At 49.0% G+C, this 25,694-nt stretch overlaps 1 protein-coding gene across 2 annotated transcripts; it reads right to left on the bottom strand.

The window, feature by feature from the left end:
• Positions 1 to 12,605: 12,605 nt before the first annotated feature.
• Positions 12,606 to 18,369, bottom strand: RTL6 (retrotransposon Gag like 6). Of its 2 annotated transcripts, none has more exons than XM_032345981.1 (2): positions 18,093 to 18,369; positions 12,606 to 17,929 (listed from the first exon to the last, which is right to left on the bottom strand). In XM_032345981.1, exon 2 carries the CDS (start codon positions 17,611 to 17,613, stop codon positions 16,894 to 16,896), a length of 720 nt encoding a protein of 239 aa, XP_032201872.1. In that variant the 5' UTR covers positions 17,614 to 17,929; positions 18,093 to 18,369; the 3' UTR covers positions 12,606 to 16,893. The 2 variants fall into 2 exon arrangements, with proteins under 2 accessions (XP_032201872.1, XP_032201871.1); XM_032345980.1 differs by having other exon boundaries at positions 18,162 to 18,369.
• Positions 18,370 to 25,694: the final 7,325 nt, after the last annotated feature.

Here is a 25,694-nt window from a genome sequence, read left to right as displayed (position 1 = left end):
GAGTTGCAGGCAGTAGAAAGAGAGAAGCACCCTGATCAGAGAGCGGGAGGTAAAGGAGACGAAGTCAACCCAAGGAGGCCCAAGAAAGGCACAAGTCCCAAGTGAAGGAAATCCAGAACCTGACCGTCGAGTGGGGCTGGGACTTGCACACGGGGTACCTGTGAGCCGTGACATCACGGAATGTGCCCCTCAAAGCCGGGCATGAAATTCCCCAGCGACACTGCTTACCTTGTATTTCTCTGCCTTGCTTACATTCCTGTAAACGTACATTTCTCTCTGCTTAAGTAATTATGTGTAAAACAAAAATGAGAGGAATGTATATTAAAATCTTAGAGCTCTTTCTGTAAGTAGGTGGAAAATGCCAGGTTCTTTTGTTGTTTCCTTCATGCTCTATTTTCCACATTTTCGACAGGGAACACATATTACTCTTTAAAAATAGAACAAATCAGTAAATGATTTATGAAAAGTGAAATTCATGACCTAAGAAGTGAGTATAAGTAGCCTGCAATTTTTTGAAAAGGGACAGTGATGAGGGCTATCTCACTCTGTCAACTATTTAAAATCAAAAGCCGGGAGCTCCTGGGTGGCTCAGTCGGTTAAGCATCTGACTCTTGATCTCGGCTCAGGTCATGATCTCAAGGTGAGTTCAGGCTCCACGGTGGACTCCAGGCTGGGCTTGGAGCCTAATTTAAGAAATTAAAATTAAAAAAAATTAAAATCAAATCAAAAGCCGTATGAATCATGGACATAAAACGTATTTCTCTTCTTCATTGTTTTAAAAAGTCAATTCATGTTTTAGGATGTAGAAAGCAGGAAGAGAACACCACTAACAACCCAGCAATGAGAAAAAGCAGCATAATCACCAAATCCGTTTGTCTTGAGCCTGTGTGAGAGCTAGGACCACAAGGAAATGAAGGGAAGTGACTTTGAATTTCAGCCAGCCCTTCCACAGAGAGATGAGACATGGTGGCTATTGATCTTTTAACGGAGCGTGGAGAAAATAGCCCTAAAGACGGGTAAGGAGGAAACAGCTAACACTCTACTAAATTCATAAAGGTCACCCGTGGGGTAGGTAGCTTGACTGTTTAGCATAACCAGGAGCCCCAGACTCAGAGAAGGCCCCTCTCAGTGCCCATGAATGATAGTGGGACAGCAGCAGGACACCAGGGACAGTGACCCTTTCTCTCCTACTCGACCATGCAGAGCACCTCCCTTCCCCACACCCAGCCATGGAAGACCCACTGGTTGGAGAAGAGAACAAAAGATCTCTTCCATCCAATGACCCTGGAAGAAGAGCAAATTTAACCCAAAGTAAGCAGAAGGAAGGAAAGAGTCAAGGCAAGAGCAGAAATCAATGGCATGGGGAACAGAAACACGGAGTGAATCAATGAAATTAAAAAAAAAAAAAGGGACTTTGCAAAGATAATGCAGTTGACAGACCTCTAATTATGATGATCAAAAAAAGAAGACACAAACCAGGAATAGCATTATACAGACTTCAAAAAGATAAAAAAGGGATATTAGGAAGAACTCCATGCAAACAAACTTGCTAACTTCCATGAAGTGGATAAATTCCTTGAAAGATACGCACGACCGAATCTCACTAAAGAAGAAAATCAATGACCCAGTAGTCCAGTTGGTCCACTAAAGCAATGGAATCCATGATCAAAAACCTTTTGACTCTGAAGACAACTTCAGGACCAGATGGTTTCATCTCAGTTTCCTATCTAACAGTTAAGGAAGAAGGAATCCAATCACACACAAATGCTTTCAGAAAACAAAGCGGGGACAGCCCCCTTCCTGTTTATTGAGGTAAGCATCACCCCAGTAAGAGACATTGCAGAAAAGACAATCACAGACCAATATCTTTACTCATAACAAACACAAAAGATACTTTAAAAATATTAGCAAGTTGGGCACCTGGGTGGCTCAGTGGGTTGGGCCTCTGCCTTCTGCTCGAGTCGTGATTTCAGAGTCCTGGGATGGAGCCCCACATCGGGCTCTCTGCTCAGTGGGGAGCCAGCTTCCCCACACCCCACCTGCCTCTCTGCCTACTTGTGATCTCTCTCTATCAAATAAATAAATAAAATTTAAAAAATATATATTAGCAAGTCAGATAAAATATTTTACAAAAAGGATAATTCTCAATTACCCAAAATGTATTTAACTCAAAATAATAGGGTTGGTTTATCATTGGAAATTCACTCAGTTTGATCCACCATGTTACCAGAAGAAAAGAGGGGGGAAAAATGATTGTCTAAATCACAGAGAAAGCATTTAACATTTTTTCAACATCCGTTCCTAATTTTAAAAAAATAATAATAAAATTTTTAAAAACTCTTGAAAATTTAAAAAGTTCCTCTCACAGAGGGAGAGATGGAAATTTCATGAGTCTGACAAAGACCACCATGTGAGAAACTGTCTGCTTAACACCATCACACGTAGTGGTAAAATATTAACCATGTGCCCCCAAAGATCAGCACTCGGGCAAGGCTATTTACTCTCATGACCCATGTATAACACTGTACTAGAATTCACTGCAGTGCAAAACGGCCAGAAAGAGAAATAAAATGCACACAGAATGAAAAGACAAACTGAAACTCTCTTTATTCAGGCGACATGATCACATATGTAGAAAATCCTAAGGAGTTTGGGGAAATGTCTACCAGAACTACTAAATGAATTTAACAGAGTCACAGAATAAAAGCAAATATAAAACTCAGCTTTGGTCCTATGCATTAACTACAAACAATTGCAAAATGAAATTTTTCCAGAGAGTCCATTTGCAAGAGCATTAAGAATCATAAAATCCTTGGGAATACATGTGTAAGGGTCACTGACTAAAAACCACAGAACTACTGGGAAAAAGGAAAGAAGTTCTGAATTAACTGGGAGAGAAACCGCATTCCTGTATCAAACTCAATATTAGTAAAATGTCAGTCCTTAAGTGCTTTCCTCTGCAATTCAATTCCTCGCCAATCATTGTCCCAGCAGGCTTCGTTAATAGAAATTGATGAAATGATTCTAAAATGTATATGGAAATGAAAAAGACCTAACATAAATCTATGATGATAGAAATGTTCTACTGAGCACTGTAAGTGTGATTATTGTATCTGAGGAACTAAATCTTTCACTTTACTTTATTTCAATATTTTTTAAAGATTTTATTCATTTGACACACAGAGAGAGAGAGAGAATGAGAGAGAGCAGAAGCAGGGGAGCAGCAGACAGAAGGAGAAGGGAGCTGAGCAGGGAGCCCTATGCAGGACTCAGTCCCAGGACTCTGGGATCATGATCTGAGCTGAAGGTACGTGCTAAACTGACTGAGCTACCCAGGCGCCCCTAATATCAATAATTAGGGGTGACACACTGCACAGCACGGACCTGGATTGTCCAAAGCAATCTGGAAAAGCGAGAACAGAATTCATACTCCCTGGGTTCAAAGCTTACTACAAAGTCACAGTAATCAAGATAGCATGGAACAGACAAATAGATTTATGGAATAGAACGAAGAGTCCAGAAGCAGACCAACTATATTTGCCCACTGGATTTAGACAAAGTCACTAAAGCAATCCAATGGAGAAACAAAGTTTCCCAACCCGTGACTCTAAAAACAACTGGATATCCATATGGAAAAAAAAAAAATTTCAACCTGATAACATCCACAAAATATTTACTTGAGATGAATCAGAAATCTATGTGTAAAAGTCAGAACTGTATTTTTTTAGATGAAATTGCAGAATATCTTTGGTGCCCTTGGATTGATAAGTTTTTAGAACTGGGGAGGGGGAAACACTAGGGAAATTTCTGGGCAATGATGTTCAGCATCTTGTGAGGGGCTTGGCTGGCAGCTGTGCATGCATAATTCACCAAATACCATACTTACGACTGATGGTTTCATGTGAATTAATCCCCCTCCCCCAATTAAAAAAAAAAGAAAAAACCATAAACAAACATCAGTATCTTGTTGGTGACATGCATGCCGAAGCTTTTTGAAGTGAAATATCCTCATATCTTGAACCTACTCTGCTACACATTAAAAGTGAGGTGTATTAAGGATAGGTAGATGGATGGATGGATATGTGATAAAGGAAATGTAGCAAAATGTTAATTATAGGGGCACCTGGGTGGCTCAGTGGGTTAAAACTCTGCCATCAGCTTAGGTCATGATCTCAGGGTCCTGGGATGGAGCCCCACATTGGGCTCTCTGCTCAGCATGGAACTTACTTCCCCCAACTCTCTCTCTGTCTGCCTCTCTGCCTACTTGTGTTCTCTTTCTTTCTGTCAAATAGATAAATAAAACCTTTTTTAAAATTTTAAAAATTAAAAAAAATTTTTTTTAATTTTTAAAATGTTAATTATAGAATTTAGTTGGTGGATATATGGATGTTTGCTATCCGGTTTTCTTTCCAACTTTTATGTATGTTGGAAATTTTAAAATAATGAGGAAATATTTGGGGGAAAAAAGAAAGTATACTGATGGCTGGCAAAAAAAAAAAAAGAAGAAGAAGAAGAAGAAGAAAAAAGAAAAAAGCTCAACATCACTAGAAATCAAGGAAATGTAAACTAAAGCCATTATGAGATGCTATTACAAGCCTACCAGAATGGCTGAAATTAGACAAAAAGGGACATCAACACGAACACTTATACACACCTAACACCAACATTAATGGAGCAAACGCTCTGGAAAACAGGTTGCCAGATTCTTATAAGCTGTACACCTCACCTATGACTCCGCAGTTCGGCCCTAGGTATTTACCCCAGGTAAATGCAAGCACAGGTGCACAAAAAGACTACTGTGGAACTGCTCATAGCAACTTGATTCATGTCGGCTCAAACTCAAAATGGCCTAGGTATCCATAAACATGGTCTACCCGTAGAAGCCCTGCTCAGCAGTAAAGCAAGAATGAACAGCTAACACACCTGCCAACATGCACAAATCTCAGACACATCGTAATGAGGAGAAGGCACCTGAATACAGGAGTGCAGGTTCTAGGATTCATGTACATTAAGTGGCAGAACAGCCAAAGCTAATCTATGGACCTAGGAATTGAAACAGGGGCTGTAGGGACAAGGGGCGGCTGCCTGGCAGGAGGCACAGGGATCTCTCTAGAGTCATGGAAATATTCTAGATCTCGATTTTGGGGGTGGTTACCTGGGTGATACACTTGTCAAAACACATCAAAGAAAAAAATACACGTCAAAGAACGAATTTATGTTCTGTTTATTTCACTGCATGTAACTTATATCTTGATTTTAAAAAAGAATACTGTATCTATATCTATCTATATAATGGTATATATATTTTCTATATCTAGCATATATATATATCACAGGCTAGGGAAGAATAGCTATGAAAGTTACATACCCCCAATAATGACGTATTATGAAATCATTAGCTTATTTTCAACACCATGGTAAAACGTGCATCATAGTAGGTCAGTTTGATGCAGAACATTAAATTGTATATTCAATGTAATCCCAAACTGGAAAAAAAAAAAAAAAAGCTATTTGCTTGAGTCTAAGATGCTATTGATTTTAAGACTAACACAGATCTTAATAACTTTTCCTCTCTAGGGCCTCAATGAAGTTTGAGTCCACGTCCGCTTTTACCTCCTTGGCGGTTTGCTAGGTTATCAGGTCCTTGGGGGTCACATGTACCCTCCTTCCCGGATGGGACATACAGGTGGCTTTATTGTTCTTCTCTCATGAGGACGGCATCTCTGTCTTACCGTGACCTCTTCAGTTCCGGAACAGAGTCTGGGATACAGCAGGTGCCAAGTCCATGGGTGGTGTTGTGGTTATTTTTCTCGTCCAGATTCTGAAGGTTCTTCCAAACCACTCCAGGAAGTTGGAATGTTCAGGGTAGCATCCCTTTAACGTGCTGTTTTTCATGGCCTCAAATCTCCTGTAGGATTGGGAACACCAGTGTTTTCTCTGCTTTCCCTGGTTTGTTATTTTATAGCTTTGTGAAGTTTTTCATGATATAAGTAAATTATGTGTAACCGGTTTTTTGAGGAGTCTCCTCTTGTCAGGAATGTAAATAGAAACAATTTTATTTCTTCCAAACCCCAATCCAAGTGGGATTTGCTGAACCCCTTCCCTGCTAGGTAGGAGGTCCCTTAATGACATCTTGGCCAGACTCCAAGGTTTGCTTGTCATTTGTGTCTGTAGAACAGTCTCTTGGTGTTTAAGACTAAGCTCTGTTTACTTCTAAAGAATGTTCAACACAAACATAATGGGGCTTGTCCCCTTCCTTCTCCCCAGAGCTGGTTAGAGCTTTCAGGGAGGGGGGGTGCTGGTGGCTCGGAGGGGCTGTAGAGGCCTTCTCTCATCTGGACCTCACTCAGCCTGGCCAGGGCAGCTCAGGGGAAGAGGGCACAGGGGAGTGACTCTTCACTCCACCTGGGCTGGCCACCCCCTCCCTCCTCCCATCTACCCGCCTCTGTGGGCTGGTACACACAGGGGCAGTCACACTCACTGCACCGATGCACACACCCTGAGAGCACCAGGTGGTTCGCCCCCAAAATTGTGACTCAGGGCCCAGGTCTCCTCCATTATATTCATCTGCCATCTGCACTTACAGGACTTTCAAGGTCACCTTGACCATGAACATTGATCCAACTGGCAGAAGGGGAAAGATCACAGAGGCCCCCTCTCACCCAGTGGGAAAAGAGGCCTTTTTTATTTTTATATTTATTTATTTATTTATTTATTTATTGTCCAGGAAGGAAAGAAAACAGGTTTGGGAAACATCCAGCCAGTCTATGCAAGTTTTGGTCCTAGCGGAATGGCTGATCTAAGAAATCCCTTCAGGTGTGGGCGCTGATGGCTTGTCGGCAGCTGTCTGAGCCCAGAAAATGTAGTTTATTCATTTACAACAGGGAAAGCCCAGCTCGATATCCTGGTACAGTGAATATCTTGAAATTAAATGGATTTAATTGACAGGTGGAGGCTCTAGTGGATGTCCTGAGCCTGAGATGGCCATTGGAGACTCGTGGGCAAATCGCATGAGCCTTTCCTATTGTTGAAAATGCTGAGATATGACCCGAGAGAGGGGACAGTTTCTATCAGTTTTCACTGGGGTGCCTGATACGTGACCAGCAGGTTTCTGGGGACACATTACTACTGGGAATCCAGAAGACGCCACAGCTAAATCCAGAAGCCATGAGACCTAGGGAAAGACCACTGAAAGAGGGGCAGGAGCTGGCCAAGTCCCCAGAGCCGCTTGTGGTGAGGGCGGTGGTCTGTCGCCTGGGGGTCTGGGGAGGCTGTGGAAGAAAGCTGGGGTCACAGGCTGCTTCCTAACCCCAGCAGGTCACCTGGTGAGGTGGGGTGGGGTGGGGGGTTCTCAGGAGCGGGGGCTGGGGTAGACAAGTGACTGGGGAAGAGCAGCCACACTTGCCTCAAGTCAGCACCGGAGACAGGGGTGGGTTTCCGACGGCGTCCAATGCCGAGCAGCAACAGGACAGAGGAGCACCGGACGCCGAGCCCCAGGGTCTGACTGCCCCGGGCCCGGCAGCCACGCCGTGGGGTTCACCAGCCACAGAAGCCGCCTGGGGACCAGAGTTTAATCCGGGTTCCGGCTGCGGCCCCCTAGAGCAGTGTGAAGTCAGGCGGACCAAGGGGCTCCTCCCAGCCTCCGCCCGTGTGCTCAGAGAAGGTGAAGCTACAAAGTGTTAGAAAGTCGTGGATAAGGGAAGGGAAGAGAGGATATGAAAATCCAAGACGATCAACTTGAAAACTTAGGAAAACATGAAGGTTTCTCTAAGATGGCAACGTAAAAAATAGTGCAATAGCAGTATCTAACCAATAGCACAGGTAACCCACCTGGAAAAAAAAGAAAAGCTTCTGGCCGCAGCTGTGGTGGAGGGACCCGGCGGGACTCCGAGCCCAGAAGCCAGGAGCGCCTGCCCCTCTGGGTGTCTGGGCCGCGGTGGGCCTCCTGGACCTGGGCCACAGTGGGGAGCACATCCCCGACCACACACGCAGACACGAGGCTGGAGGTGTTCCAGGCCCCGCTCACTGACAGGCGCACACGGCTCTCAGTTCTCACGGCCTTTCCCAGTTGCGAGGAGATGTCTTCATTTCCCGTCCGAAGAAATGTCCCTTCATTATTCTCAAATGTTTCCATCCACACAACTGATGGTATGTGGTGTGTGTGCCGTGTGGGTGTGCGTGGTGTGGTATTGTGTGTATATGCTGTGGGTGTGTGATGTGTGGCACGAGTGTGTGTGTGGGGTAGGTGTGCGTGGTGTGCAGGTGGTGTGTGAGTGTGTGGGAGTTTGTGTATGTGGTGTGGGTGTGGTGTGCAGGTATGGTGTAGTGTCTGTGTGTGGTGTGTGTGTGGTGTGGTTGTTTATGGTGCGTGTGCAATGTGAGTGTGTGGCATGTGTGTGTATATGTGGTATGTATGTGTGGTGTGTGTGCAGTATGGCTGTGTGGCCTGTGTGTGGTGTGGGTGTGGATGTGGTGTGAGTGGGTGTGCGGTGTGTCGTGTGCGTGTGTGAGTGGTGTAGGTGTGTGTGTGGTGAGCGCATGGTGTGTGGTATGTGTGTAGTGTATGTGGCGTGTGAGTGGTGTGTGGTGTGTGTGTGTGTGTGTGTGTGCTGCTGGCAGTGCTCTCTCTTCATGTGCTTGGAACTGAAGGGAGAGCGTCCAGTACAAACGGGTCATGACCCAGCACGTGGCCCCCTCGCTCCAGCGCGATGGCCGCGGGCACAGGGGAGAGCCCAGACGGGCAGTGGTTAAGAGACAGGTTAAGAGGAATCCAGGGACCAGGCTCAGGTCCCAGAAATGGCCCCAGCAGCTGTGTGACGGTGGACCAGTCGCTTACCCACTCTGGCTCTGGTTCCTGGTCCATCAGGCGGCGGGGTGACACGCCCCGTCTGGGCGGGCGGCGGGAGGACTAAGTGAGAGAGAGACACGGGGCTGGCACAGCACAGACCCCGTAGTGGACGCCCAGGAAAACCCAGCAACTGTGCTTCCCGTTCCAGTGAGGAGCAAGACGTCCGGCAGCAGTAACACCAGCGAACATTGTCTGGGAAGCTCCAGAAGCTGAAGGGGGAGGAGGAGACAACGTCTGAAGGATGGGACGGACTGTCACGGGCCACTGTCCCCAGGACACGGACTCTGACACAGAGGTTCGCCTGCAGGGAGTTCATTGGGAAGTGGTCTCTGGTCGACACCGACAGAGAGTGAAGGAAGCAGGACCGGGCAGAGCGCCAAGCTGGGCTGTGTCACGGTCACTAGGCCTTGGTCAGTGTCGCAAAGAGCTTGGGGGCGGGGATGGCCCTGCGGGGTTGCCCCACCTTGAACAGTGCTTGGTGCGTGCTGTCAGAGGGAAGGAGGCATGGCCCCGGGTGAGGCGGTGGCTTCATCTGAAGGTGAGTCTGGGGAAGAACCACGGCTGAGAGGGTCGGTCACCAACCCTCCCGGTGCTGGGATGATGAGCCCTTCAGTCCTGGCAGGGAAGCTGGGGACTCACAGCCTCTGTTCCTGGAGCAGAATGTCACCATTGGCAGGAGACGCTTATGGGGTCTATGAAAACGGGAAGGAATCACCTGGAAAGCCGCACAGGCTACTCCGCGCTCAGTGGAATGGTCACATAGAGTCCCAGCCCATCTCTGCTGTGTGTCAGCTGTGACCTCGCAGTCAGTATAAAGCAGCCTGGCGACAGGAGCAGAGGGGGCGGAGAGCCACACTTCCAAGGAAACACGTAGCTGCTGCGATGTTTGCTGCAACACCACGCAACCGTGACAAAAGTCGTCAACGAGGTACATCCCAAAAGCAAGGGCTAGTTGGAGTCAAGGGAGGCAAATCAGGAGACAGGATATTATTCATTTATCTGGCGCACTTTCAATAAATGTCATGGCGTTGTCAGGTTCTCATCATTATTATGTGGGACAAATAAGCCCAGAGCAGGCTGATAAGAAATATAGACAGTACGATCCTGTCCCGTAAGAAAACGGGACGGAGGGGTGTGGCACCTGCTGGAGGTTCTAGTTTTCCTCGGCAGGTGGCCTGGGTGTCATGGACCCAAGACTCCCAGTTGTTGTCTGTTAGAATGTTCTTCTGGCCAACCCCTGAACGTGTCCCCAGGTGGCTCCTCTGTGAGCCCCCCAGGGCTGGGTGCCAGGGACACCACACATTGGACATCAGCTCTGCCCTCAAGGGGCACGGGGTCTAGCGGGGGAGAAAAGCAGAATCTCACTAACATGGCATGTTGGTTTTTAATAGCTATAAGGCTGTCAAGCTGTGAGGGTATTGTTCAAGGAGGGCTTCTAAGAGAGGAAATCTGACCCTGGTCTTCCCACAGGACTAAGAGCCTGAGGGGAGGCAGGGGGACCAAAGTGGTCAGGGGTTGGGACCCAAAGCTAAGCGGACCGAGGGTTGTGCAGGAGAAGCCTTGGAAGGCCTTGGTGGAGGCTTTCATCGGTGGTGGGGATGAAGAAGAGAAGGCAGGGCTCGCAGCGGCGCTCACTGGGAGCGAGACTCGGTGGGCCCTGGGGTGGAATTCTCCTAGGCTGGGTACATGGGAGCTGAAAGCAAAAGCAGGTGTTGCGTGGTCGCCGAAGATGCAGGCGCTGTCCCGACCCAGGCTCCTGGTCTCAAGCCTTGAACTGGGTCCCACAGCGGAGTTGGCTGGCAGCAGGGCTCAGCTCCAGGCCTCCATGGTCAGGAGGAGCGGGTGGCTGGGCCCTTGTGAACCTCTTAGGACCAGACATCTAGGACCCACCTAGGGCGCTACGCGTGCTCTATATGCTTTTCCGTAGCAGAAGACACTGACTTGGCAATAGGCTAGCCAGTTGGGGGACAGGTTTTAAACCCCATTCCTAGGGGCACCTGGTTAAAGTCTCTGCCTTCGGCTCAGGTCATGATCTCAGGGTCCTGGGATCGAGAACCGCATCGGGCTCTCTGCTCAGCGGGGAGCCTGCTTCCTCCCCCCGCCCCTCTGCCTGCCTCTCTGCCTACTTGTGATCTCTCTCTCTCTCTCTCTCTGTCAAATAAATAAATAAACTCTTAACCAAAAAAAAAAAAAAAAAAAAAGACCTTTAAACCCCGTTCCTAACCACCACCTGTCCTAGAGAAGCCATGATGGAAACCCCCAGGCCGGGGAGGCAGGAGGCTGAGGTCTTGGGCCAGTAGGAGGACAGCACACCGGCTCGCAGCTCTCCATCCTGCCCACTGTTCACCAAAGCAGCGATGTCTCTCCGAGCTCTGCACCGAGTACCAAGATTTTGGGAAACCTTAGAATTAATTTGTAAGTTCCTCTGGTGGGAAAGAGTAAGGAAACCTGAAGAAGGGGAGCCCTCCTAGATAGATAGGAATACAAATGGTAAGACCGAAGTCATTTTAAAAAGAGAGGCAGAGGGAAGTCAGTGGATCGATAGGTAATAGAAAAGCCGGTCCTAAAATAAGACTTTCAGATGTGATGAAGGAAACCCATGTCAATGCGATGGAAAGAATTTATGATCTCAGGATGTTTAAGTATTTTGGGGGGGGGGGGAGTCACTTTAGAGTCTCACCTCACACTCCGTGCCAGACTAATTCCAGAACCAACTTTATTAATTCTAGAGGAAAAGAGAGACCTAACGTTGAAAACACTGAGAGAGGGGTGCCTGGGTGGCTCAGTGGTTAAGCGTCTGCCTTTGGCTCAGGTCATGATCCCAGTGTCCTGGGATCGAGCCCCACGTCCGGCTTCCTGCTCAGTGGGGAGTCTGCTTCTCCCCCGCCCTCACCCCACTCATGCTCGCTCCCTCTCAAATAAATCTTCAAAAAATTTAAAAAAATAGAACACTGAAAGCAAGGGCCCAATGCAGGCATCGACTGGCCCTTCTAGTCTCTGCTCTTCTCAGATGAGTGGTTTTGAGTGGGCAGGACCCTCACAGGGGGTCTGTGAGGTAAAATTGGCTTTGTGATAATGCTCGAATGTTCTCTGCTTTCCCACTCTATCTCAGAGTCCCCAGTGGAATTTTTCAGAAGCTACGTGAGAAGTGATCTTGCAAAAGTTTGAGTGCAGAAGTGGGTGTGAGACTCCAGCGTCTTCTACTGAGTCAGGCATTAAAGAAATTTGTAAAAATGGAGAGCAGTGTCACTCTTCTCACTTTTTGTGTGTTGGGAAATAGTTTTTCTTAAAATACGCTATTTATGTTGTCTGTAATGTGCTTATTTTCAAAATAATATTTTCAGACATTCTCCATTTTAAAATGGTAAATGATGAAGAGTCAAATCTATGTAAGCAGAAGCTAGGGGGTCCTAAGTGATTTTTAACGGCGCAAAGGGATTCTGAGACTCCGCTGGAGAACTGCTCTCGGTCCGCAGGCATGGGGGCTGGGCCTCGTTCTACTCCTCCACAGACCTCCAGCGCCCAGCGTATCCACGCAGCAAGCTGGCAAAGGTTTACGGGGTGCCTACCACATCATGTGGCTACAGGCACGATGACACAGCCATGAGCCAAAGGGACAAACATATGTGTCCACGCCGTGTTGCTGCTGGGAGTCTAGGGGCACTGTACCCAACGAGAGTGTGGATCGGCCATGGAGGAAGTCAAAATGTCAGTGACACACACACAGAAGTAAAGAGCTGGACACACGGGCAGCAAATATGACACACGACAGGTTAATATCTTTAATATAGAACGAGCTCATACAAATTTATCAGACCCCAGTAGATAAGAGCAAAGGACACTGACCATCCACAGAAGAGGAAACACAACTGCTTAACATGGAAAGATGTTCTACTTTGCTAGAAAGCAAAGAAATGCAAACTGAAACACAGGTATGTTTCATCATCGGGCCAGCAAGCCTCGCCAGAGGATACGACTCAGAGCCGGCGAGACGGTCCGACAGGCACGTGCGTCCTTGCTGGCGGCAGTGTCGATGGATACAAACGTTGCTGGACACCATTCCGTCGATATGTCATAAGGGGCTCAAAGGTTTTCATATCAATCCAATAATCCCACCTCTGAGAATCTATCCTAAGGAAATAACTTGACGTTGGGGAAAAGCGTTATGTACGAAGAAATTCTTCCATTTCTGGTGGTGGGAGATTAGGTGACGAACGGCATGGGTGATCAGGCATGGGTGATCAGGCGTGGGCACTACTGTCTACGTGGCGGGAGGACACGGCCAGTTCAAACGCAAATTAGTAATAACGTGTAATGGGGAAGTCCCCTGATAGAAGTGAAAACACCCACACAGCATTGTTTCATTACAGAAGGTAGTTATCAGCACTACGTCGCAACAAAAAGAAGAAAAACCATGATGGGTGCGGGGAGAAAGGAGGGGCCTGGCAGGAGAGCCACCAAAATGTTACGACTTCGCTCTTCTCAAGTTCTACCTTATTCTCCAACATTTCTGTAAGGTGTAGTTTGCTCTGACCGTGAAAAGACCTGGTGCCTTGTCACTTTCTGTGGAGTTAGTGACGTCGCAGTGAGCCGCGAGGGCCCCTCCCATTTCCTCCACGGAGTCTACGCTGTACGGCCGCCACCACTCCCCATGTCAGGACCCCAAGAGATGCCATGGGGTCACCAGCCCTCTCCACAGTGGCCCTGTCCTACAACCAATCCTCTCCTGACGCGGGCAAGCTACCGCTGTTGGCCCAGTGAGGGGCTCTGCCCTTCCTTCTGCAGACCCCAGTCCTGACCTCAGCTCTAAGCGCCCGTCTAAGGCTTCGCAGGCACTGGAGAGCTGAGTTTGCCGGCAAGCATCTCCATCTCCTCCCCCTCCTCCCACCCAAAGTCCTCTGCAGCAGGTGGTCCCCGGGGATCCCTTTCATCCGACTGCAGGGCTTGCGCCCTTAAGGTAGCCTAAGTAGGTCGCGCCCACCTGCCCCTCACATTCCTCCCCATGGGCCGAACTGCCAGGACTGCGGTCACCCAGCAAGTGGCCTGTCACACTTGGCGGCAGGGACCCACACGCCAGGAAAAGTCATACCAGCACCTTCTCGGGGGTCCTGCAACCCCGTCATTACTCACTCATCGTATACTTACCTGCGACCCACAAACCAGGTCTTTGCTTTTTCCTAGCAATCACGGAAATGCTTTAGGACACTAAGCCCAAGGTCACACTCTACATTCGGCCAGGAGGTCACCCCTTATTCTAAATTCCATCTCAAACGATGCCCTGTTATGCCATGAGGCTTACTTACCAGGTGGGGTATCAGGTAGACCGGAAAAACCACAGTATAGTTCAAATAATGTCCACACCATGAAAGATATAAAACTTTCCCTCACATGCACGGTTTAACACTACTAACTGCCTGTCCCTCCCATACATCAACAGCTGTCCTCTTAAATCGAGAGAACTCCCAACCGGAGCCTGTACAACGCCGCTCCCCTCCCCCACTTCCTTCTCCAGCTTGACCCTCCGCGTCCCACGGTCTGGCTCTGGGCTGCACGGAGCGCGGGTCTCACCCTCTTCCACTGAGAACTCGGGCGTCTTCCACGGGAGCCACGTGGGGCCTCTTCTGAGTCTGACAGGGCAACCCCCGAGCCTCTCATCTAGTCCCTTGCCAAGCTGCCGGAAGCGGTCCAGGGCGCAGACGCGCAACAGCACCACAACCAGGCCCACGAGCAGAAGCCCCAGCGGCCCAAACACAACTCCCGGAACCGAAGGGAGCTGGAGCAGCGGCCTGGACGGGGCGCGACCCCCCCACGGCAGAGGCCGGATCACGGGGCGGACAGGCAGCACGCCAGCCCGGCCCTCCGCGGCCGCGCCCTGCTGCGCTCCGAGGCACAGCGCCAGGGCTGCGCGCCACGCAAGCGCAGTAGGACTTCTGTGCCACGTGGGTAGGCCCAGGGGTCGGCGAGATGGCAGTTCCCGTCCTGCTTCCATGCGGGGTCTCTCGCCCTCAGCGGACTGGGGCCACATGGCAACCTTCGGGGTGCCTCCTACCCCCGGCAGGCATCCTGTCCACTCTCCCCTCCCCGGGGTCTGCACCCCTGCATCCGCAGCCCCTCCGCCTAGCAGGCAGACAGTAGAGCACTGAGCACAAAGAGAAAGGGATCTGTACACCCCCCACTAGAGGTCCCACCCCCCCCAGAATGATGGCCCCACTGTGTGTCCTCCCCTCCCCCCATTCATGCTTGATGAGCACCACGGTCCCACTGGAACAGCCTTGGCTGGAATCCAGGGGGCCTGAAGCCTGTATTCAGGCAGTTCTTCAGCAGGGCAACTGGGCTAACAGAGTTTACAATGAGTGGGTGGCAGTGGTCCACGAACCCCAGCAGCCACTGAATGTCCTTGACCTTGCAAGGCAGTGGCTGCTTTAAGAACGCAGTCACTGTCCCCAGCATCATCAAAACTCTCAGGAAGAATGGATGGACCCTAGGACCCAACCTCTGGGTGTCCCAAGACAGGGGTCTTCGGGTGGGTGCAGAGGCTAGCCTTCGGCCGTCAAGCCAGGACCATTCGGATAGGGCAGATGGACCCAGGATAAGACGCCTCATCTTCCCCATGGTCCAGGCAGTCATGTAAATGCGGTTCATTTGGCATTAAATATGGCGAGAGCATCATGGTCCAAAGGGCTTGGCCAAGTCTCCTTTAGAAAGTGATTTCTGGGTGTTCCCTATGAGGAACCAAAAAGGCCATCCACCATCACAGGTGTAGCGTTGTCCCTTGGAATTTGGACCCAAGTGCCAGTTCTGTCCTGTCCCCACATTAGGACCAAGGCAGACTGCAGCTCTTTCCCGTTACAAACGCCACAGAGGCCCTGGTGTGGCCATCAGAAGCAAATACTCCTTCCTTAAGTGCTTAATGATGCATCCCAGAGGATTTGGGTCTCAAGCTAGGAGTCCCTGTTTTCTTAGACAAAGCCCAGACACCCGATGGGACAGCCCAGGCACGCTACACACAGCTTTGGAGACCTAGAGGTGGTGTGGGTGGCCAAGTGGGCCAAGGTGAAGGCCACATGTCGTCTGGAGATGGGAACAGGTCTCGAGCTAGACAGGCCTCCCACCAAGTGATGGGGGGCAGAGGCGGGGTGGGGGGTGGGGGGACCACACAAGCTGGCAGTGGCGGTTCTTACTGGGGCACCCGCCCCCCCTCAGCCTACCATGGGCCTCAGGGATGTACACGAACAGGCCACATGTGGTGGCTCCATGGAACAGCTCAGCGATCCCGAGTCACAGTGACCTCCTGCAGCAGGCCAGTTCCAGATTCCCAGAATGCCCAGCGCCGTCAGAACACTGCAACTAAAGCCAAGCATTCCTGCAGGTGCATCCTCTGGGGGCTTTCCCAATGGCGACAATGGGACATACCGACTGTGTGTTCCCGCGAGGAGTGAAGCCTGCCCACCAGAAATGCTTGTGCCACACTCCCAGCAGGGGACACTTGGCCACCGCAGCAGAGTCGAGCCCCCCACCCCCCAGGCCTCCACCTGCTATTCCAGGGCCTGGCAGGGATGGTGATCAGCTGCGGGTGCAAAGCCAGACTCCCCGCCCCCACGTACCCAAAGCACACCACCAGCCTGGCCAAAGTGGCTCCCCTCTGTCATCAGCAGGGAGCTGCCATGGGGGCCTGCACAGGGTAGAGCAAGAGCATCGGTGAACCTTATCAGGCTGGGAGAGATCTGCCCAAGTGATCCGCAGCGGGCTGTGGGGTCACTGTGGCCGAGCAGCAGAGCTGCGGTCCCCAGGAGAGAGGGGTCTGCAAGCAAGACAGGGGAAGCATGCACTGTGGGTCCAAAGCTAGCACAGATCACTGGGAAGGAAGGTGGGTCACGGGGCGCCCAAGAGTGATGAAGGAAGATCTCCTTATGGAACAGGTCTGGAGAGGCAGGGAGGAAGGTCTTCAAACAAGGGCGATGCTGTTGTATGGACACTTCTTCTACGTTGCAAAGGGCGTATGCTGTCTGCGTCGCTGCAGAGGCGACCCGGGCGGTGGCCGAATCTTAAAGGTTCCGTGCTCGCGTGGGCAGAGCCGGAGCTGGACTAGTCCCACTGGAGGCTGGATGCACGGGGCAAGGCCCTGTGCCCGTGGCAGCCAGCTGGCGACAGAGCATCTGCCGCTCGCGCACGGCCCGGTTAGAGGCAGAAGTCTTCCTGATCTGCGCGCGCCGCGCGTGCCGCAGTGGAGACTTGTAGGTTCTCCGCAACTCTGCCAGGAATCCCTGATAGTTGTTTCGCAAGGGGCTGTCAGGCTGCATGTGGGGGATCGCCCACTTCTCTGCCTCCCCAGTGAGCCGGGACACCAGGAACGCCACTCGCTCAGCCTCACCGGGGAAGCGGGAGGCCTGGAAGATCATGAACCTGTCCATTTGCATCAAGAACCCTGCCAGCTGGCCGGGGTCTCCAGAGAAGGGCTCGGGCAGGGAGGTTGGAGGCGTGGTCATGGGTCGGGTCCCATTGGAGGTAATTGCTGAGATGGGCGGGGTGATCTGCAGCGCCCCCGGAATCCGGGCCCTGGTGCGCAGCAAGGTCAGCTCTGCCATCACGCTCTCCAGCATGTTGGTAAGATTGGCCTTCTCCGCCCGCAGGGTCGAGGCCTCCCGCCTCAGCGCGGAGTTGGTGAGGCGCAAGGAGGTCAGGGTGTCGATGACGTCATCCATTTGGGCATTAGTAGATGCTGCAGAGGCCGGGTTCTCGGCTTTCGATGTCTGGGGTTGAACCATGTTGGCCAGAGGGCTGCCGAAGGCCCGGACGCGGGGGCTGGGAGAAGGGGCTGTGGGTGACCCAGAGCCTGAGCACCTGTGATGCTAGGTTTGGGCAGACCCCGACAGGAATCAGGGTTCCACGCTGAGCGGCTGGGAAGACCGAACAAGAAGGCGGGGCCGACGGGGCCGAGAGCCGCGCACAGCCGGGACCAGGCAGAGCCGAGGCCGGGCAGGTGGTGCAGGCCCTGGGGGTGCCGACTCCGGAGGCGGCTCCTTTATCGCGGGCCTCTCCGGGCCACCGCGGGCTGCACAGGGGGTCGGGTTGTTCTGGGCCCTGAAGGAGGAAAAGATGTTTTAGAGAAACGTCTGGACTACGTGGAGGGGGGTGGAAGGGAAGGCCGCCGCGCCGGGGGGGGGGGGGGGGGGGGCGGGAAGCGGGCGGCGGGCAGGGGCGCCCGGGCCCGGAGCCCCCTCCCCGCGCGAGGCCCGGCGCCCACCTTGCGCAGAACAAAGAGCGGATGCACCTGCGGCGGCGCGGGGGCCCGGGACCGGCGGCGGGCGCGTACCTGGGTCTCCGCGGCTTCCTCCGCGGCTCCGTCTGCCGCGCCGGCCGCGACCAAGATGGCCCGATCGGGGGACGCGGGCGGGCCGATGAGTCACGGCGGCGGCGGCCCGCGGAACTGCTTCCCGGTCAGGTCAGGCCGGGGCGACGGCGGGAGGCGGGCGCGGGCGGCCTCGGGCGGGGGCACGAGCGGGCACCGGGGCCGGGGCCGGGGTCGCAGCGGAGGGAGGGCGGGTCGCGGGCGGCCGGGGTGCGGGCGGGGCGGGCGCGGCGGCGGAGGCGGTGGCGGTGGCGGCGGCGGGCGGGCCTCGCGCGGGCCCCGCTGGTTGCCATGGAGATCGCCCGCTCCCGCGTGCGCGGCGGCGGCCGAAGCCCCGCCCCGGAAGTGGTGCGCGCAGCCCCGCCCCCAGGGCTACCGCTCCGCGTCTTCCTGCAGCAGCCAATCAGGGCCGCCCGGGTTCGCCGTTATTTTATTATTAGGATGGATGCCTTCCTGTGTTTGTAATTCTTCCTAAGGCTACGAGCGGAGCTCTTGTTGTAATTACGTTTTTTTAATGAAACATTCTTTTCCTGTTGTAACTTGAATACACATTCAGTATGATACATACTCATTGCAGCATATTTTGATGCCATGGAAGTTGTGAAAAAACAATTTCGAATCCCTCAAGAGTCCCCCCACCTGAAGAAAACGAATAGTAATATGTCTGTAGTTCCAGTCATTTCTCTGTGATATATTCTATTTCAGAATGCTAATTTTTGTACTTTATGAACTATTATGTAACCTTAAGAGCACACTGAATTTTCAGCATTTTCCCATTAAAGATACTTAAAAGCATGATTTTTCAGTCATTGCCTAGTGTTCCACTGACATCGCATACCGTGCTCCTTTTGACAGATGTCTGTCTTACTTACTTGTGGAAGTTCTATAAACCTTACTTTGTGTATAAATCCCAGACTTTGCCAAGTTCTCCAGGGTAATACCCGACAAGTGAAATTGCTGGACCAAAGAGCATGGGATCTGGAGGCTTCTCCTGCTTGACCTTGTTGAGCTGCTTCTGGGTGGTCACTTCCAGGCTGGGGCACAGCCAGAGACAGAAAATACCCACCAGGCCGGTCTTTCTAGGACGTCTTCAAGGAAGCTGAACCACGTGGGGCCCCTGCATTCCTCAGCCAATCCTGGGACAAAGTCAGCTTCTCGCACACCTCCCCAGTTTTCACTTGTATAAAATGGGAATTGGAGCATGAGGATGTCAATACTTCAAGAGGATAGTCTCACAGTGCCCACAACTGTGTGTACCCCAGTATGCCAAAGGGCCACCAAAGGGTAGCCAGCTGAAAACTTCTAGGACATAAGGCAAGAGAGGAAAGAAAGGAGATGGTGTTTCTTTAAACTGCCTCCAGGAGATCTCACAAAGGAGATGGGGGCTGGAGTTGAATTCATCTGGACTGAGGTCAATGACTTCAAATGCAGAAATTGGCCTGGATTCCATTATCCCTCCCACTTCTCCCAAACACACACAGGAATCCCCGTCCGCTCCTGTGAGCCGCCCTATAGTCTCTGCCTCAACATCACGTTTGTACTTCACCATAACCCTGAACACTATACACAGAAGGGAAGTGTCTGCTATCATTTCAGTTGTGACTGGCATTGTAAATCCTAAATTCCTGGGTGCACTGAATCGAAGGTACAACCTCGTTTCAGAAATGATGAAACATGAATTTGAAGACACATGTAATTTATTTGTATTTCTTGTTATTTCAAATAGAATATAAAGTGGCATCACATAAAAACAGTGAAATAAAAATGAAAAGAACTTTAAAAATAAGAAAAGCAGGGGCAGAATATTTGGTTTCCCACCCAGATAATTGATGGTTCATGCTCTGAGATAGCTCTGTCCGCTACAAACAGAGAACGATGATGAACTATAGAAAGAAAGTATTGAGAGGATCTGGCTGGGCTCAGAAACAAGATGAACTCCCCTGTGCTCCAGAAACACAAACTGCTGAGTATGGACAAAACCATGGGCTTGCTGGGCCCTATGCCTTGCCATGATGAGGATGTCATGGTTCTGGAAACAGTATGAGGATTTCTCTTTGAAACCAAGGGAGAATGGGGTCACCTGTATGTCAGAGAGGAGTCTGAAAAATCTGCTTCAACCATTTCATGCAGGCAAATGCTTCTGTGAAGGTGTAACCTTGGGACAAGGAAGCACATACAGCATCATGGATCCCATGTTCCCTGGCTTGACAAGAAGACCCTGAGGCCCAGGAAGCATGAATTGCTACCACCCATATAAAACCTGCTCTATACTGCAGACCAGACATCACAGGAGCAGCCCCAAACCGCTAGCCTGGGAAGGAAGGGAGCTCCAGAGGATTGAGTACACAGAGAAGACACTGAGAGAGAGAGAAAGTGAAAGATAGCCTTTTACCCCAAAATGAACCTAAAACTCAAAACTAAAGCCCAGGAAGACATCTAATGCTAAGAATAAGGGCCACTAAAATTAATAATCATAAATTAACTTCCATTGAAACTAATAGAACAGTCTAGAGAGGAAAGATGCTTTAAAGGAAGTATATTTAGGGTCCACAGTGAGAATAATGAAGGAAAAACATTTGTAAAAAGAACAAACATGGAAGGCGGTGGGGGAGGGATCGGGAAGGCAAAAATGTAACAGAGTGAGATAATTATGAAAAGTACCTTCTAAAAGGCAATCAAGTCAACTTCCATTCCCAGGAAGATGGAGTTGGTGCACTCTGCCTTCTTCCTTCAGCAAAGCACAACAGAAAAGAACTGAAAAAGAAAAAAAAGAGAGACTTTAAAAATTAGAGAGAGAAAGACAGATTGGCTAGGTTGTTCAGGACCCAAGGACTGACACCGCTGTGGGTTCTTTGAGTCTTCTTTTGTGTGATATATCTCAGAGCTAGAGAAGCTGGCAACCTGGATGTGCCCCTGGGGACAGACAGAAATCTCCGCTGCTCTCTCAAGCCAAAGATCCAGGAAAGATACAGCTTAAGAAGACAGAAAACTTTTAGACAATACTCAAACTCTCAAAACTCAAAGGCAAAGACAGAATCTTGAAAGCAACCAAAGAGAAGCAGGTGATTATATATAAAGTATCATCGATAAAATGAACATCTGGTTTCTCATCAGAAACCATGGAAGCCAGAAGGCAGTGGGAGGATAGATTCAAAACACTGAAAGAAAAGACTGTCAACCAAGAATTCTATATTCAGCAAAATCAGCTTTCAAAAATGAAGGAAAAATTAGGACACTCCCAAGTAAACAGAAATGGAGACCGTTCATCACCAGCAGACCTGCTTTATGAAAAATTGTTGCAAAAATTGTTACTAGAAAAAAAGAAGGACACTTTGTAATGATAAAAAGATCAATCCACTGAGACAACAAATACGAACACATACACACCTAATGACAGTGTCTTGCACTTCAAACCTTATCTACAAATTATAGCCATCAAGAATGGGAGCACCTGGTTGGCTCAGCTCATTAAACGTCTGCCTTCGGCGCAGGTCATGATCTCAGGGTCATGGGATCGAGCCCAACCGGGGAGCCTGCTTCTCCCTTTGCTCCTCCCCCTCCTTGTGGGTGCTCTCTCTCTCTCTCAAATATAGAAATAAAATCTTAAAAAGAAGATGTATAGTCCAGTAGAATAGAATTTAAAGTCCAGAAATAAACCCTAACATTTAGAGTCAATCCACTTTCAAAAAGAGGACCAAGAAAATTTAGTGATCAAAGAATAGTCGATCCTAGAAAACTAGCTATCCATAGCAAAGAATTAAGTCAGAATCCCTACCTACATAAAAATTAAGTCAAAATGGATCAAAGACCTAAACATAAGAGTTAAAACTATAAAAGTCTTAGAGGAAAGCCTAGTGGTAAATCTTTGTAACCTTGGGTCATACAATGGTATCTTAGCTTATGACACAAAAGTACAAATGACAACAGAAAAAAACCTGATAAATTGGATTTTACCAAAATTAAAAACTTTTCTGTTTCAAAGGATGCTATCAAGATTGTGAAAAGATAACCCACAGAATGGGAGAAAATAGTTGAAAATCATATATCTGGTAAGGGTCTAATATCCAAACTATATAAAGAGCTCACAACTCAACGATAAAAAGACAACCCAATTTCTTAAATGAGCAAAATGTTTGAGCAGATATTTCTCCAAAGAAGATATACAAAGGGCCCATAAACGCATGAAAAGACATCAAACATCACTAATCTTTAGGGAAGAGCAAGTCAGAACCACAACGGCTCTCACGGCGCACCTCTTTGTATTGACAAGAGAGACAATAACACCTGTTGGTGAAGATGTGGAAAAATTGAAACCCTCATCCCCTGCTGGTGGGAATGTAAAATTTTGGCAGTTCCTCCAAAAGTTTAGAATTTCCACGTAACCCAGAAATCCCATTCCTAGGCCTATGCCCAAGATGACTGCAAACATGTGTCTACACAAACACTTGAAAATATCTGTAGAAGGATAATTCATAATATTTTAAGAAATGGAACCAGCTCAGATGCCCACCAACGGATGGATGGGCAAACACGTGGTGTCATCGCACAATGCAATATGGATTGGCCTTATAAAAGAAAGAGATATACACGATCTGTGCTACAACGTGGGTGAAACTTGAAAGCATTACCCCGAGTGAAAGGAGTTAGATACAAGGACCATATATGTATGATTTTATTTATATTAAGTGCCCACAACAGGCAAATCTGCAGAGTTGGAAAGTAGAGTCATAGTTCCCCGGGTCTTGGGAGAGGAAGGGAATGTGTAGTGACTGCTGATGGGAACACAGTTCCTTTTTGGGGTGATGAAAATGTTCTGGAGTTAGTGTTGATGGTTGTGCAACATTGTAAATATACGAATACCCACTAAACTGGGTTCTTTCTTGAAGAGAATTTTATGGTATATGAATTATAGCTCCAAAAAAATCGCTACTCATGATTGAACACACAGAAAAAATGAGCACAGAGGGGCACTTTCTCAGCTTGATAGGGAGCATCTACAGAAACCCCATCACTAAGTTTATGCTTAAGGGTCGACGTTTGAATGCTTTCCCCTCGAGACTGAGAGCAAGGCAGATATGACCCCTGTTGCCACTTCTATTCAGCATTGTGCAGGAAGATCTAGCGGGAGCAATGAGGCAAAGAAGAAAATAAAATACATGCAGATTGAAAAGGAAGAAATCGAACTGTCAGTATTTGCAGCTGGCATGACTGTCTACTTAGAAAATCCTAAGGCATTTGTCAAAAACAACAGCTACTTCCTGGAACTAACAAGTGGGTTCAGCAGGGTCACAAGATACAAGATGAAAGTACAAAAATCAATTTTATTTGTAGACACGACCAATGAGGACATAGACGGCAGCCTTAAAAACGTAATACCATGTACAACCGGGCAAAAATACTCAGATGTCAATCTGACAAAATACGTATGGGATTTGTATGCAGAAAACGACAAAACGCTGATGAAAAAATTCTTTTTTTTTTTTAAAGATTTTATTTATTTATTTGTCAGAGACAGAGGGAGAGAGAGCGAGTGAGCACAAGCAGACAGAGAGGCAGGCAGAGGCAGAGGGAGAAGCCAGCTCCCTGCCGAGCAAGGAGCCCGATATGGGACTCGATCCCAGAACCCTGGGATCATGACCTGAGCCAAAGGCAGCTGCTTAACCAACTGAGCCACCCAGGCGTCCTTGGTGAAAAAATCCTTAAAAATATAACTAGAGAAAGAGACACACGGTGACGTGGTTTGGAAGAATCCACATAGTAAAGATGTCGATTCTCCCCACGTTGGTATACAGGTTTAATGTAGTGTCTATCAGATCCCAAGAAAGTTTTTTTTGTAGATCTGGAGAAGAGTGTTCTAAAATGTGTATGAAAAGGCAAAGGGATGAGAATAGCTAATGCGAGGACTCCACCTACCCAATCTCAAAAATCATTGCATAACTACAGACTGTGTTAGATTAGCGGAGGGATATACACATAGGTCAATGGAGCAGAACAGAGATCCCAGAAGCAGACCCATACAAATACACCCGACTGATTTCTGACAAGCACACAAAGGCAATCCAATGAAGGAAAGAGCGTTTTCAGCAAACGGTATTGGAGTGGTTGAACATTCATAAATATATTAAAAAAAAAAAAAAAAACCTTCTGTCCAGGCCTCTCATCTGCTACAAAAATGAACAAAAGTGGATCACAGACTTAAATCTAAAACATAAAATGATAAAACCTGAAACATAAATATGATAAAAGCTTTGCCATGTGGGGTTAATCAAATAATTCTTAGATGTGACACCAGAAGCATGGCCCACACAAGGAGAAATCGGTACGTTGGACTCCATCACAATTTTAAACTTTTCTTTCTGGAGAACCCTGTTAAGAGGAGGAAAATACAAGGTAGAGATGGGAGGAAATATTTGCGAACCACGCATCCTACAAAGGACTAGGATCTAGAAATGGAAAGAACGCTCAAAACTGAGCAGTAAAACAGCCAACAATCCAGTTATAAAACGGGCCAAAGGCATGAAGAGACACTTTACCCAAGATGAGATGCAGCTGGCAAATAAACACATGAGAAAATGTCTACCGTCATCAGCCAATAGAGAAATTAAAATTAAAACCATAATGACATATCGTTGTGCGCAGAGAATGGCTAATACAAAAAACCAGTGACAACACCAGAAGCCAGTGAAGTTGGTGAGAAACTGAATGCATTGCTGATGGGAATATGAAATGGTACAGCCACTCTGGAAAAGTTTGGCAACTAAAAAAAAACAAAAACAAAAACAAACAAAACAAAACTAAGCATGCAACTGGCATACAACCCAGTGATTGCCTTCTGGGCATGTATCCAAGAGAAATGAAAACTCCAGGAGGCATTAGGGAAGTGGGTGTGGCTTTAAAGAACCACAGAAGCATCTTCTGTGTCTTGTCTCTATCCATGCCAATATCCTGGTTGTGAAGTGGCCTTAGGATTTTGCAAGATGCCACCGTTGGGGGAAACCGAGTAAAGGGTACACTAGGTCCACCTGTATCATTTCTTGCAACTGCATGGGAAGCCTGCTTTGGTGGGAAGGACATCACTGAGAGTTGAGTTAGAAAAACCTTTCTGATACCTTCAAGCGGGATGTCGGGCTGGCTCTGGATGTGATTCTGGAGTTCTGGGGAGACGTCCACTGAAAAGTCGGTAGGAGATCAGTGGTATCTGAAGCTAGAAAGAGACCATAAACAGAAATGAGAAGAGGGTCAGGATTGTGCAGTCCACAGTTCAGGGGTTTAGGAAAGGAGGCGGACTCTCTGAACAGTGACCCAAAGAGTGGGAAGAAACTCAGAAGCCACGAGTCAGCTTCAGGGAAGAGGAGGGGTAGCCAGCCGTGTCAAGTCTTGTGTGGGAAGGGTCACCATACAGACTGGGATGTTTTGGGGAGCAGAACAAGTTGCTCAGGATAATTAAATCAAGGCTCCTGGATTATCAACACAATAGTGACCACCAACAGGTTAATT

The sequence above is a fragment of the Mustela erminea genome, chromosome 6, assembly GCF_009829155.1.
Source record: "Mustela erminea isolate mMusErm1 chromosome 6, mMusErm1.Pri, whole genome shotgun sequence".
Lineage (NCBI taxonomy): Eukaryota > Metazoa > Chordata > Mammalia > Carnivora > Mustelidae > Mustela > Mustela erminea.
Note: the sequence above shows the minus strand (reverse complement) of the source record. Positions and strands in the feature narration are given on the sequence as shown.

Coding starts and splice junctions, on each gene's coding strand:
- RTL6 (XM_032345981.1), bottom strand. CDS start 17,613: ATGGTTCAACCCCAGACATCGAAAGCCGAGAACCCGGCCTCTGCAGCA.